Below are 15,383 nucleotides of genomic sequence, written 5' to 3'. Positions count from 1 at the left end.
CTAGCTAACTAACTAACTAACTAACTAACTAACTAACTAACTAACTAACTAACTAACTAACTAACTAACTAACTAACTAACTAACTAACTAACTAACTAACTAACTAACTAACTAACTAACTAACTAACTAACTAAATAAGGCTCCTACTTATTATGTTGCAATTTGGAGGAGGTACGCCCTCCTGTTGTTGTAGTCGTTCGTTTTAAAAGTATTTATAAGGATCTGTTTTAACATTTCAAATCTTCTGCTTAATTCAGGCTAATCAACCATAAATGGATCTAGTATTGAAGAACGACAATTGTTGCAAAAAATCTGATAGTTTCGGGCAAAATAAATATTGTCCCTTCGTTCCGTACATGGGAGTTGTATTTCGTTATTAGTCGGATATAAGTGGTGGTAATTGTAAGAGGGAGAAATAGATTGAAGAATTTCTTTTTTCTTACAATGTTTGTGAAAAATCTGGAAATTTGAAAGCTTATTTCGACGTTTTACTTTTAAACCAACTTTTATATATAGATGAATCTAAACAATCAGAGATACAAGCCGATGCAAAACTATCGGCGGAGGCGGCGCAACTATTTTTGGTCGGCAGAGGCGGCTTATTATAGAAATTATTGGCGGCGGCTAAAATGTCTGCTCCATTTAACTCTTTCTTCTGAAATTGACTGTATAAACATTTGTTATATTGAAAAAACAGTCTGTTATAATGAAATCTGTCTTTATATAAGTTTTCTTTTCTACAGAAAATGGTCACTTTTTACTGTCTTAAAATTAAATAAGTTGCAACTCTGTTCAATTTGCTTAAATTTTCTTCTGTATTACCTGTTCGATTCCAACCTTTATCATCGGTTATGTGGAACCACTGTTTTGTCACAAACTTCATATTTTGGTAAACAGGCTGCAGAAATTCAATCAAGAATGAAAGCTTATGAAAGCTTATGAAAGCAAATTCCTGGTATAAAGTTTTACGGAGCGACAGCAAGATCAAATTAAATTGAAATTTCAAAATTGCATTAACATTTCTATTGAAATTTAAATAGGTTTTCATATTGATAACATTGCAAAAGTTTTAAACTTTTTTACTTTTTAAGATTTTTGTCGAAAGTAATAAGATTCTAGAAGTTGAAAATTAAACATTAAGCTGATGAATATTCATAAAAAAACGTCTGCTTGGGAATTATGTACTTCTTTAACTAACATTTTACATATGAACAATTGTAATAAAATTGCAATAAACAAAGTATCGAAACTTATGATACCCTACTTAAGGCAAAGTGTTAACGATTAAAGAATTCTAGAACTAACATATTGCTTACAAAATACATAGATTTTATATTAAGTGAGATTCTCAATAGAATTTCCTAAGGTTTGTATCATTACAAAACTAAATCTATGAAGTACTTTTCCAAATGATATCTCTTTTAATTACTAACATGTAGGGTGTTTCCTACAACAATTGCAACAAATAAAAACTCCAATACTACATATCACTTTAATGTATTTTTAAAATTTGTTACATCCTTTTCGTTAACTTGCTCGTTAACAGCATTAATCAGCACAATATGGAAATGTTTTTGTGTTCAAGAAACAAAAAAATTATGCGTTGATTTTGTTGTCGTTGCTGTTTATGGTTGTTTACTTGTTTCTTGTGTTTTTCATTATTTCATTACAAACATATAATGTAATATATCTCTTAGATTCCCCCCTCCGGTTTTTATAATTTGTATAAATATCAATGCAGCATTCCCCAACTGACTCTAAAACAATTAAACAGCAAAAAATAAAATGTAACAAAACACACATGTAAAAGGGATGTTTAAGGATGTTTTTTGTGTGTGTGTGTTTTTCCTGGTTTTACACATATTCCTCCCACTTTTGTTGTCGGCGTTATTTTAGCGACAGTTAGGCATAAAATTCCATGATATTTTGGTTGATAATCACAATAATATACTTTGGGGTTTGGTGTTGTCAAAGAGTAGAATTTAAAAATGATACATGATGTGCTATTTATGACGTTAGACTTTTTTGTTTTTTCGCCAGTTTAAATTATTCGTTTTCTTTTGAGGTGTAAGCTTTCTTTATGTGTAAGCTTTGTTATAAATTAGAGTTAAAAGATTTTTAGATTTAAATCTTGAAAATATTTGTATGAAAATTATGTATATATATCGGGTAAAGTAATTCGAATGTACTTGTAAATCAGAAACTATGGGGTTTTGTGGCTTTTGGAACATTAATTATACCCTTCTACACCACTATAGTGGGCAGGCTATTACTCGTTTGTCCTGATGTTTGTAACGCTCAAAATATTGGTCCTACAACCACGCTAAAGTATACCGATCTACTTAGAATCATTTTCATGAGTCGATTAGAAGATGTCCGTCGTTGGCGGCGCGACCATTTTCGGTCGTTGGCAACGGCTTATTATAGAAAATATTGGCGGCGAATAAATTATTGGCTGAATTCAACTTTTTCTTCAGAAATTGTGTTTATTATATTGAAAAATTTCTGTTATATGGAAAATATCGGAGGCGGCTAAATTGACGGCTCAATTCAACTTTTTTCAGATATTGAGTTTATTATATTGAAAAATCTGTATAATAGTCTGTTATATGAAAAATATTGGCGGCTGCAAAATTGTCGGCTTAATGCAACGTTTGCTTTAGAAATTGCGTTTATTATATTGAAAAATCTCTGTATAATAGTATTTTATATGGAAATCAGTCTCTGTATAAGTTTTTTCATATAAGCTTTCACAACTTCGTTCACGTTAAAGCCGGAGCTTGTATCTCTGCAGTTCGCACTTTGTGCGGTAAAATTTGGCACAGGGCAAAGGCTATTAAAAATTGGAAGGTACTAGATAAAAAATTCTTATAAGATTTCTAATTTAGAGTTACGTTGGGGTCCATTGCTATCAAACATTTTTACTACCGCTGATATTTCATAAACTTTTCACTTTGTATGTAATTTATTACAAAATATAATTTTTTACTTAAAATCTGATAATAATATTAATTTTGGCCAAAAAAAATAAATTTTTACAAATTACAATTAAAAATATTTTCACTAAAAATATTTTTTTACAAAATTAGATTTTTCACAAAATTTTACGATTTTTCAATAAAACAGCTTTTTTTAATTCAAAAACCAAGACATTTCACAAATTTTTCTCAAAAAAATCGCTTTTTAAAAATATGAAAAACTTTAAATTTTTTCTAAATTTAAACTTAAAACTAAATTGTAATTAAATATATATACAACTTACCGTCTTCTTTTATTGTGCAACATTCGTTTTTATTTATTATTTTTATAAAGTCTATCATTGATTTTTTAAATCATGTTTTTTTTATTTTTCTTACTTAAATCTTATCACAGATCTTAAACTGTTCTTTTATTTTACTTATTGGTCAAACCATATAATTTTTTTTCTTTATAAATCAGTCTAATATAAGGGGATTTTTGAAATCATAAACACAGAGAAAATGCCAATTAAATTGTCATTTATTTTTTGAAAAAAAATTAAAGTTATGAACAACTTATCACAAAATATGTTCATGTTACACTTAATTAAATTATTGTTTTTTTATTTTTAATATTAATCAAAAGACACCTTTGAAATCAGTCATATTTGTTTAATTTATGCATTTTTTGCTTTTCGTTTTTGTGAAATAAATGTTTCTCACATTAATAAAAGTCACATCAGTTCATGATAAATACACTGGAAACAAAGATTAACAAATTATGATGATGATGGTCACTCAAACACGGGCACACAGGAAAATGAAGCAAAAAAAAATACAACTTTTGAAAATTAACACCCACTTAAATGTCTATTAAACCAGTAAATACTGACAGTTAACCAAATGAAATTGTAGCAGCCACATAAGTACTGTTAGTCACAATAAAGGTCTTTTGTTGCCACCACAAGGGGCACTCAAGCAGGGTTTGAGGGGCGAAAAAATCACACATCGTTTAAATGTTCACACTTCACATGTCAAACCGTGCGTGCTGTTTTTAGCAGTCAACTCAATTTAAGTGTGACATTGTTGCTGTGTGCTCCAGTGTTTGTTGTCGTTGATGTCAAAGACGATTAAAATGCCAGTAAAAACAGCATGTTGGGCCAAACGCCAGAAAAAAAACCAACGTATAAAGTTAAAAAGCACACACGAAACACTGCCTTAAGTATTTTTTTCTAAAATATTTGGCTCGTTGACTGTTAAGAGTTTTTCCGTAAACACTTGTTTATCATTTAGCAACAAACAGCAAACTGTTTTTAACAACAATCTTGTTGTTCAATTACACTGAACTGTTGTCTGCTGTTGTGTATTTTGTTTAGTATTTTGCTCGGAAGGCCCAACAACCGATTTGGGAGCTGTTTTGCGTTGCAATGCCAGTTTATAAAATGATACAAGCTGGTCAGACCCTAAACAGAACAGTACACAGCAGTAGCAAACAAAAATCGTATATAAAGCCAAAGCCCCAGCCACTTTTTTGTTTTTAAACCAGATGAGATAGAAGAAGGAAGAAATCCTGCCATCATCAGCGTCCTCGTACATAAAAACGTAGCAAATAATCATATATACAACACAATAACAATAGCAACACTAACAGCAACAAAAATAACAACAATACCAACAATAAAAACAGCAACAACGACAACACTCAACCATCAACATTAACAGGAGCAGGAGCAATACCAACAATATAAACAACAAGGAATACATAAATACAAATACATACAACACAACGAAACACAATATTACACTCACACCACTACCAACATCACCAAACCATCATCTCATTGAGCTAAAATGTTTGTTACATATACAGTGTTAACAATTTAGCGATTTTATTGAATAGATTTATAATGTTTTACATAGGAAGTCTGTTCCTACAGAAGAGGGTTTTCCTATAGAAATTGTCTTCTAAAGAAGACTGATTTCATCTAAAAAATGGAAGACAGTCTTCCTTTCCTAAAGAAGACCGTTTTCGTATAGAAAATGTCTTCCTAAGGAAGTCTATTTTCGTCTAGAAAATGTCTTCCTAAGGAAGTCTATTTTCGTCTAGAAAATGTCTTCCTAAGGAAGTCTATTTTCGTCTAGAAAATGTCTTCCTAAGGAAGACTGTTTTCGTCTAGAAAATGTCTTCCTAAGGAAGACTGTTTTCGTCTAGAAAATGTCTTCCTAAGGAAGACTGTTTTCGTCTATAAAATGTCTTCCTAAGGAAGACTGTTTTCGTCTAGAAAATGTCTTCCTAAGGAAGACTGTTTTCGTCTAGAAAATGTCTTCCTAAGGAAGACTGTTTAGAAATTCGGCTACAGAATATGTGCTTAAGGAAGAGTGTTATCGTCTAGAAAATGTCTGCTTAAGGAAGACTGATTTCTTATAGAAAATGTTTTCTTCAAATGTTTTCTTTTCGTCTAGAAAATGTCTTCCTAAGGAAGACTGTTTTCGTCTAGAAATTAGGCTACAGAATATGTGCTTAAGGAAGAGTGTTATCGTCTAGAAAATATCTGCTTAAGGAAGACTGATTTCTTATAGAAAATGTTTTCTTCAAGAAGACTTTATTCGACTTGGAAATGTCTTCTTAAGGAATATTGAATTCGTTTATAAAATGTCTTTCTTATGAAGACTGTTGTCATATAGAATGTGTCTTATTAGAGCTTTTAAAAGTTTTAGATTTCATCTTACAGCTTTACTTTAATTCCTAAACAGTTAACAACTCCAATTCATTGCATACACTTTAAATAGGACCACAGCCTGCTTGCCTGTATATAAATGTTTGTGTGAGAATGTTGTTGTATATTACCATTTCATATGAACTAAAAAGAGAAACATCATCATCCATCCAACCCTCTTCTTTAAATGTAAATAAAAACAGATGAAAAACGAAAACAACAACCCGAAAAAAGAAAAACAAATGAAAATAAAAATAAAACAAAAACAACAAAATTCAAAACAATGCAAAATAAAACTAAACATCAACTTTAGTGGGTGGGTGCTTTAACTAACGATATCGTCGACGACGACGACAAAAACTGCAACGATGATAATGATGACGACGACGAAGAGAGTCACAAGAAATGTGTTGTTGTTGTTAGCAAAAATAAAAAAATAAAAATATAAATACAACTACTACTTTTTCCCATGATTACTGCTGTTGCTGTGTAGTTGTTTTTATTTTGAGCAGAATTTTTATAAACAGCACGTGGTGTTGATCCAATTAAACCAAAGTATAACTTTGTTAATGCAATCACCAGTTTGTGCTGCTGGTAGCACGTGCTGCATTTTGCTACTAACTGCCACATAGAAAGAGTAACTGCTTAACATATACACACAAACTTACAAGAAGAATAATGTTAATATTTGTTTTTGGCGCCAAAATGGACTAAAGTAATGTTTTAAAGCGCATGTTCTCTTATGAAAACTTTGTGGAAAATCCACAATTTTTGTTTCAGTTTGAGTTGAAACGTTTCAAAGGCAGGTTCTATGTCTAACGGAGTTTTAATTTTTGTTGGAAAAATTAATAAACGTAATATTAGATATGATGGCGATTATAACGGATGATTTTGGATTATATTTATTAGCTGATTAAATTCTTTTAATGAATTTGTGTGAAAATAACTATAATAATAAAATATATATTTGGCAATACTAAAATATATAAAAAATTAAAAACACAATGTTAACGGATACAAAATATAATTATTTTTATCAGCAACAAAATTTTAATGTTGGAGTTTAAAATTATAACTTTTTTTAATAGTAATATGATTGGTCATATCCCTACGGCGAAAGTCTTAGTAGGAATCTTTGTATTGTTTAAAATTTAATAAAATAAAGACAAAACTAAATAGGATAAATTACCTATTACCTATCAATTTTAAAAAATGTCATTATTATTTCTATAATAGTATAATATTTCGTAATATGAAATGATTAATCAGAAACACAATCTTACATTTCAGTCTGATAAAAAAACTTTGTTTTGTAAATAATAATTTTATACGTATACGCAACATAATATGTTTGAAATAAACACGTTGCTCATACGTCATGCAGCCTAAATAATAAAATTCCGTACTATTAAATCCTCAACATTATATAAAATTAAAAAAAATCATACAATAAGAAAAAAGAACCAAAACTACTTAAGAGTTTTATTTTCCCATTTGGGAGTTATTGCAAGCCTGGGGAAAAGGGGTGCAACCTGTACATCTGGTCTGACGGAACTACAAACAGGAAATAATCAAATGTATCCTCGGCCTTTCCTTGGATTGATTTGACATGGGGTCGAATCAGAGCACTAAATTATCTTAACCAACTACGAATGGCCAGTTTCCGCAGGACTTTATCCTAGCTAGTCAGATGGCTCAGATTTTTACGGAATCGACGAAATGGCTAATGGTTTAAGCAAAATTCGCGGGAAGCTTCACTTGGTTGAAGAATTGATGTAAAGTCAATACTTGTTTTAAGGAGCGTTACAAACCACAGTATAAGGCTGTGGTTTAATAAAATATTGGGTTTGATGAGTTTGGTTTAAAATGTACTATCGAATTCTTGGATGCAAGGTATTCTGAGTTGTTTTTAGGATGTAACGAATGGATTGAGATTTTCCTTCATGGTTGAGTGTGTTGGAGTATATTTCAAAACATGTTCAAGCTTCCAAATATGTCCCTAGATGCTGTTGCCGAAACAAAAGAGCTATTTCAGTAGCATAACCAATGCTACTTTAAGAGTTCAAGAAATGCTCTACGATAAGTCTTTAGATGTTGATAATGTTCTAGGGAAATGAGCATTTCTCATTGCATCAATAGGAAACTAGTGATTGCCCTTTCCATGTAAGGGTAGGGATTTTGCTTGTCTTATGATTCCTGTCATTCCTTAAAAGGGCACATATGCAAAGTGCTGGTATATAGACCGTTAGAACTACGTACAGATATTACCTGCTCTGTGCAAGAAACATAGAGGGGCTCTGTTGAGTCGTCGAAGAAGCTGACTCTATTGATGAAAAGACAACCGTGAAATAAGGCCCTTATGGTAAAGCACTTTGATATATTGTCGTTATAGAATCCCTAGATTCAAATTCACAGAAGAAATTCCAAAACGAAAAACTTGTTTATTTAGATTTCAGGTTTCTTACATTTCATTCTTTCTGTTTTGTTGAGAAATTCTTTACATGGAGTTAACCCTTTCATGCACAAAACTAACTTCCCCACACACTTTATTTTGACGTATATCAATCATTTTGATGAAAAATGGAATGGATATCACAGGATATTCTCCTTTTTAGCATGTAGTGGCATGAAATTCTAAATTATAACGTATTTTTCTTTGAATATAACCATTTACTGTAGCTCTGAACTTAAAGTAACGCTTCAAATCGAAAAAAAAATCTTCCGACATCGGTGTTCAGTATGTGTGAAAGAGTTAAACACTTTAGTTTAACTAAAATCGTAGTAAATAACTTCATTGTTAATAACGATATCTACCGTTGCTGCTTCCACTAAGAAAACTGTCACTAAAAATAGTAGATCATATGAGCGTTAAGAAAAAAAAAAAAAACATAGTTGTTACATGGTTATTACAACTATAATACTATCACTGTAACAATATGTTCGGTTAGTTACAGTAAACATTTTTATGTTTATGACAATTATAAATTTGTATATGATTCACTGAAACATAATTATTTTTCCAACAACTAAATAATCACAACAATGCAAACTTATTATGTTAAGAACATTCAATTAAACTTACAAAGAACTATAAAATGTTATGTTTATAGCTTCCTTCTAGGAGAAGGAACTGTTTTTGGTGATTCATTCTTTGTCGGTTGATGCAGAACTCAGGCTCCTAAACGTGATTTCTTAAAATTTTCCTTAGGGATGTTATATTTGGTATATTATTATACCGAATATATATCAGAGGATATCAAATAAGATTTCCTTAAAATCGGCTTTTATAATAATCGTACCAAAGGCAACTTTAAATCAAGAAATCAAATCAGATTTTAAAAAGAACTATAAAAATTTGGGCTTGAGGTCTATGTTTTGAAATAGTTACGAAATAGTTGCAAAATTTAGTCCGAATAACAAAAATACGATTAAATTTTCTAAATTTTTTAAAATTCCCCCAACACTTACTGCAATAACATTACCTCACTTAAAATCACATTATCCTTTTTATAGGCTCATTTTTTATATTTATTTCTTAATAAAGAATAAATAACAACAACTTAAAGAAATGAAAAAAAAACAGCAAAGAGCTTGACCTTTACCTTAAAATTGTAGCAAAGGTACTTATTGTCCGCTTGCCAGTTTTACTGGCAAAGTAAGAGTTTAGTAAATAATTTTTAAAAAAAATATATTCCAAAGGAATGAGCAAAAAAAAATGCGTAAAATGGGCAACAAAATTAACACATAAATACTCCGTCATGACCACTTGTCTCTTTCTAAGTATTGTCGGCTGCTGTTTTTGCTTCCAATACCCAACTTTTATACTGAAAATAAATTATAAATTTATAAAATAAAGGTAGACAAATAAGAGGAGGCCAGTAACCTGGTGTTTGAGTTTTTCTTTTTATTTCTTTCTTTTTTTATTTGTTAAAATATTATTTGAATTAGTTGGTGTTTTGTTAGCCAGTACAACTCCCTGACAAACGTATTTTGTTAGGCGTTTCCGTTCGATTGAATACTGTCAAACTTTTTCAATAGATCTTTCATTGTTATTGTTGTTTTATATTTTCATTTATCTTTTACTATACCATTTTCCTATGAACGCTACTTTTTGTGTTTAAAAGTTTTCTTTTTTTTCTTGTATTTTTTTGGCCAATTGACGTTAAAACGACATGAGTCCGGATACTAAACGCGCTGTATGTGTCAATGATAACTGTGAATTCGTGGATATTATTAATATGTTTTTTTTTCTATTTATTATTCCTGCAGTTGAATATGATTTTAAGTTGAAGTTTTGTCTAAATAAATTTGCACATTTCTTGTTGTTGTTGTTTTTTTTTTTTTTTTTGAAAACAAAGTATATAAAATATTTATATATTCTCAAACTCCCTGAAGGCTGTGTGGCATAAAATTTTACTGTTTGCAACCGCATTTCTCGCAAATTAAAAATAAACAAACAATGTTTTCATTCCCATCTTGCAAATACGTCTCATCTACCGTTTTTAAAGGGAGGGGAGTTCTTTTTTTCTTTAACAATTTGGATTCATTCTCATAATTATATCATTGTAGAGAAGACAATTGTATATTTAATTCATATAATAAGAGTTTTAAAAGAATCTATTGCTTTTAACAATTACCTTTTTTATTTAAAGATTTTTTAATTCTTTAAATATTCTTGAGTACAAAAAAATCCAAAAATTCGAAATTTAAAGAATATTTTTTAAAATTTTTTATTTTAAGAAAAAATTCTCCAAAAATATTTAATTAAAGAAAATTTTGTAATGATGTAAATATGTTCAATGAACATTATAGAAAAGTTTTTTACTTATTTTAAGAACAAGTCTTGAAAAATTCAATATTTAAAGAATATTTTTGCAGAATTCTTTATTTAAAGAGAAAATTCTCCTAAAATTCTTAATAAAAATTTTAGAAAAATTCGTTATTTATTATAAAGAATCTTCTCGAAAAATTCAATATTTCAAGAATATTCTCGAAAAATTCAATATTTCAAGAATATTCTTGAAAAATTCTCTATTGTAAGAAAAATTTTTTTCAAATTTCTTAATTAAAATAAAATTTTTAAAAAATCTATATTTAATGAAAATTCTAAAAAAATTCCACAAAGAAAATTCTCACAAATTTCGTTATTTAAAAAATATTCTTGAAATTTTTTTCATAAGAAAAAATTCTTAATCCAAAGAAAATTTATAATTAATGAACATTCTAGAAAAGATTTTTATTTAAAGAAAATTATGTTTTTTTTTTAATAAAAACTTATCCAAAAATTTTTAATTCAAAGAAATTTTTTTAAAAAAAATTTAAAAAAAATCAATATTAAATGAAAATTCTAAAAAGTTCTTTATTCATTTTAAAGAAAATTTTCGAAAATTTTGATCTTTAAAGAAAATTTTAAAAAAATTATTTTTTAAAAAACATTTCAAAATTCCTAATTCAAAAAATAAAAATTATTTAAAAATCTATGTTTAATGAAAATTCTAGAAAATTACTTTAAAGAAATTCTCGAAAAATTCTTTAGTCAAAGAAAATTTTGTAAAGAATCTATATTGAAAAGTTCTTTTTTGAAAATTCTAGAAAATTTTTTTAAAGAAAGTTCTCGAAAAATATTTAAGCAATATTCTTGAAAAAACTTTTTGTTTAAAGAAAAAATTCATAATTCAAAGAAAATTTTGTAATTTAATGAAAATTTTAGAACAGTTTGTTATTTATTATAAAGAAAATTCTCGAAAAATTTGATATTTCAAGAATATTCTTGAAAAATTCTTTATTGTAAGAAAAAATTCTTCAAAATTTCTTAATTCAAATAAAATTTTGAAAATGTTCCATAAAGAAAATTCTCAAAAATTTCTATATTTAAAGAATATTCTTAATTTTTTTTTATTATAAGAAAAATTCTTAATACAAAGAAAATCTATGTTTAATGAAAATTTCAGAGAAATTCCTTATTTCAATAAATTTTTTTTTTTAATAAAAAAACTTCTCCAAAAATTTTTCATTCAAAGATGATGATGTAAAAAATCAATATTTAATGAAAATTCCAAAAAGTTCTTTATTTATTTTAAAGACAATTTTCGAAAAATTTGATATTTAAATATTTTTAAAAATTCTTTATTTTAATAAAACCTTTTCTAAAAATTCTTAATTCAAAGAAAATTTTATAAAAAATCTGTATTTAATGAAAATTCTAGAAAAGTTCTTTAAAGAAAATTCTCAAAAAATCGATATTTATAAAATATTCTTAAAAATGCTTTATTTTAATAAAAACTTTTCCAAAATTAATTCAAACAAAAAAAATCATATTTAATGAAAATTCTAAACAGTTCTATATTTATTTTAAAGAAAATTTTTGAAAAATTTAATATTTAAAAAATATTTTTAAAAATTCTTTATTTTAATAAAAATCTCACTAAAAATTCTTAATTCGAAGAAAATTTTGTGAAAAATCAATATTTATGAAAATTCTAAAAATTTCATTAAAGAAAATTCTCAAAAATTCGATATTTATAAAATATTCTTAAAAATGCTTTATTTTAATAAAAACTTCTCCAAAAAGAAAATTCTAGAAAAGTTCTATATTTATTTTAAAGAGAATTTTGAAAAATTCCAAATTTAAAGAATATTCTTGAAAAATATTTCAATTTGAATAAAATTTTGAAAAATTTATATTTAATGAAAATTCTAGAAAGTTTTTTTATTTATTTTAAATACAATTAAAAAAAACAGATATTTAAAGAATATTCTTGAAAACAATTCTTTATTTTGAGAACAACTTCTCCAAAAATTCATAATTAAAAAAAATTGAAAAAATCTTTATTTAATGAAAATTCTAGAAAAGTTTTTTTTTTATTAATTTTAAAGACAACTCTTGAAAATTCCGATATTTAAAAAATTCTTTATTTTAAGAAAAATTCTCCAACAATTCTTAATTCAAAGTAAATTAAAAAAATTATATTTATTAAAAATTTTAGAAAAGTTCCTTATTTATAAAAAAAAAAAATCAAAAATTTTTTTATTTAAAGAAACTTCTAAAAAAGAAGTCAATATTTATAACAACTGTCCCCAAACTAGCTCCCTCTTTCCAACCATTCCCCTCCCTCTATGACCAGTTTAATACATTCGATATGATTTTATTTTCCTGTTTCTTTTCTTCTTTAAGAAAATGAAAAATCGCGGATATCCTTTTTCTTTAATTATGCTGCTAAATTAAAAATATTCAAAACCAAATGAGTTTCAGCCGAATGAAAAATCCCCCAAAAAAAGGAGACAAACAGAAAAAAAAATAAAATGTCAACATCTTGCATAAACTAACAAATATTTATGCTAAAGCAAAGGAAAGAGAAATCTTCTGAGTTGAGCAGGGTAGGGATAAAGAGAAAAGGGAAGTTAGTATTTATTAAGGGCCAAAAAGCCGTGATGCCAGTGTTAAAATTTAAATAAATGCGTTATAAAATCAAGTTCCGCTAGACGTGTACAACAATGAAAAATGAAATACGAGTATTTTTATAAAAATATAAGAATAGAATAAGGAAATAAATAAACGTCTTGATTTTTGTCTTTCTTTCGCTATACAAACAAGAGTTGTCAAAATTTATTATTATATTTTTTATCTACTATTTGTTTTATTGTTGTTGGTTTTGTTTGGAAAAAAAATCCATCCCTGACTGCATTTAACTGTCAGTGCATTTATTTCACAAAAATAGAAAAAACAACAAACTAACTAAAGACACCATTTTGAATAACAAAATTTACACATAAACCAACAAAACCTCCTTCTTAGATTGCTTGTAAGTTTTACCTTTTTTTGTCCTTTTTGTTGTAGGTGTGGATTATAAGTACATTGGACCCTGCAGTTTTATAAGAAGTCTGAATTTTTCTCAAATTTCCAACTGCTTGGTTAACTTGAATTTTTCTTTAACACTTGTCACTTTAAACTGGAGGTAACTGGAGGTCAATCATTACCTTAGTTTCCCTCAAAAATCTACATCATTGTGCTATTTGGGTCTTACTATACCCCAAGGGGTCTAACTTGCCTCCTTGCTGTTTCAATGACAGGCTTTGCATAAAGCCTAAACTCTGGATTATGCACTCGCTTGCTTTCACATAAATTTGATGATATTTTATCTAAACTGAGGAATATGTTAGGTCTCTAGATAAACATTCCTAAAACGTATTATATGCGGATCTTCACGAACTACAGGGTTTTGAGGCAATTTTTATTTTCTTTTCAAATCGCGTGATTTTAGGAAGAAAAAAAGTTTTATTCTTTATTTCTATTAAAATACATTTGGGGCCGCATTATTAACACACGAATAAATAAATAAAATATTATTGCCAGATATTTTGTTTTCTTATTGTGTTTTTTTTTTTGAAATTTTTCTTAAGATTTGCAGCGGCTGTAATGAATTTCAATTAAAAACATTGACCACTAAATAGATTTTGTTTGTTTAGTTTGTTCTCTGGTGATGATTAAAAAAAAAGAAAATTCTATGGATTTAATAATTAACATGCCTTGGTGCTTTGCTATCTAAAACAGAATTAAATACAATTGTTTAATTCACAATCAAGTTGTATATTGTACCTACTAAAGTGTAGTAACAGTGATTGTGAACAGATCTTTTGCAGCAAGTCATAAGTTTATGTTCTCAAGGAAAAAAACAATCAAAACAAATACACATAACAATATCAAAAGATAAAAAAATCAAAAAATATTAAATTAATAAAACATGCGAAATAAACCAAATTAATTTATTTGAATTTTCAATTCTTTTATTTTCTTTATTCCACATTTTAAACTAATAAACTGTTTTTAAAAGAATTTTAGTTTTTTGTTTTTGTAAACAGCTATTTGTTTTTGATTTCAGTGTTACCACTTTATCGTTTTTTAGGCTAAAATCGTTTGAATTTTTGTTTATATGTTGAAATAAACAATTGGCAACACTAAAATTTCTTACAACATGAAAAAAACATATGAAAAATTGTCGTATTAGTTGTATAGAGCTTTTGCATAGAAAATACCAACAACATTGTTATGACTATTGTAGCAGCTGCTGACATACAACGCATACAACGCTACAACATCGATTGTGAATTGAACAAATATTTAAATTAAATATCACATATTCTCATTTTTCACTTTACAGAAAATGTCTAATGTTTCAATTGAAGAATGGTTCTTATTCAAGTAAAGAATAAAGAAAAAGTATAAAAAAGCTCCTTTTTATAGATTTGCATACACCCATATAAAATTTTATAATACTAGGTTCAACTATATAAAAAATACCATTTAAGGGATGAAAAAGTACCAAAAGGTACTCTCCTGAAGAACCTCATTTGAAGAACCCAAAACTTTTCCTTTAACAAATTTTCATCGGTACATTACTATAGGAAATTCGAAAAGTACCAAAGTGTACTATCTTATGTTAAAAATTAGAGAGAAAGTACCAAAAGGATTTCTTTTACAGAATTTCATTTACATAGAACTTAAAAAAAGTACCATTTAATAAACGTAACGAATACCAAAAAGTCTCCTTCTACAGATTCTTATTTAGTTATGCAAAATTTTATGTGCTCGGTTTTATAATATAGAACACGAAAAAGTTGTCTTCAAAGAACGAAAAGCTACCCCTTTATAGGTTCTCATTTAATTTCATGTTTCTAGATTCAATATTACGAAAATTCTAAAAAATACA

The 15,383-nt window shown here is 27.4% G+C and overlaps 1 protein-coding gene across 2 annotated transcripts in view; it reads right to left on the bottom strand.

Annotated features, from left to right (window-relative positions):
* Positions 1-15,383, bottom strand: part of LOC111690306 (serine-rich adhesin for platelets) — a 50,997-nt gene that overhangs the window by 22,130 nt on the left and 13,484 nt on the right. Inside the window, exon 1 of one of the 2 annotated variants that reach the window (XM_046949066.1) lies at positions 3,265-4,358. The exons of the other annotated variant lie outside the window; for it this stretch is intronic. Within the exon in view, the coding sequence (XP_046805022.1) occupies positions 3,265-3,287 (23 nt within the window). The 5' untranslated portion in view covers positions 3,288-4,358. Of the gene's footprint in view, positions 1-3,264; positions 4,359-15,383 lie in introns of those variants that run through there. 2 annotated transcript variants of the gene reach the window in all.

This window comes from Lucilia cuprina, chromosome 4, assembly GCF_022045245.1.
Source record: "Lucilia cuprina isolate Lc7/37 chromosome 4, ASM2204524v1, whole genome shotgun sequence".
Taxonomy (NCBI): Eukaryota; Metazoa; Arthropoda; class Insecta; order Diptera; family Calliphoridae; genus Lucilia; species Lucilia cuprina.
This window is presented reverse-complemented; position numbering and strand designations above follow the sequence as displayed.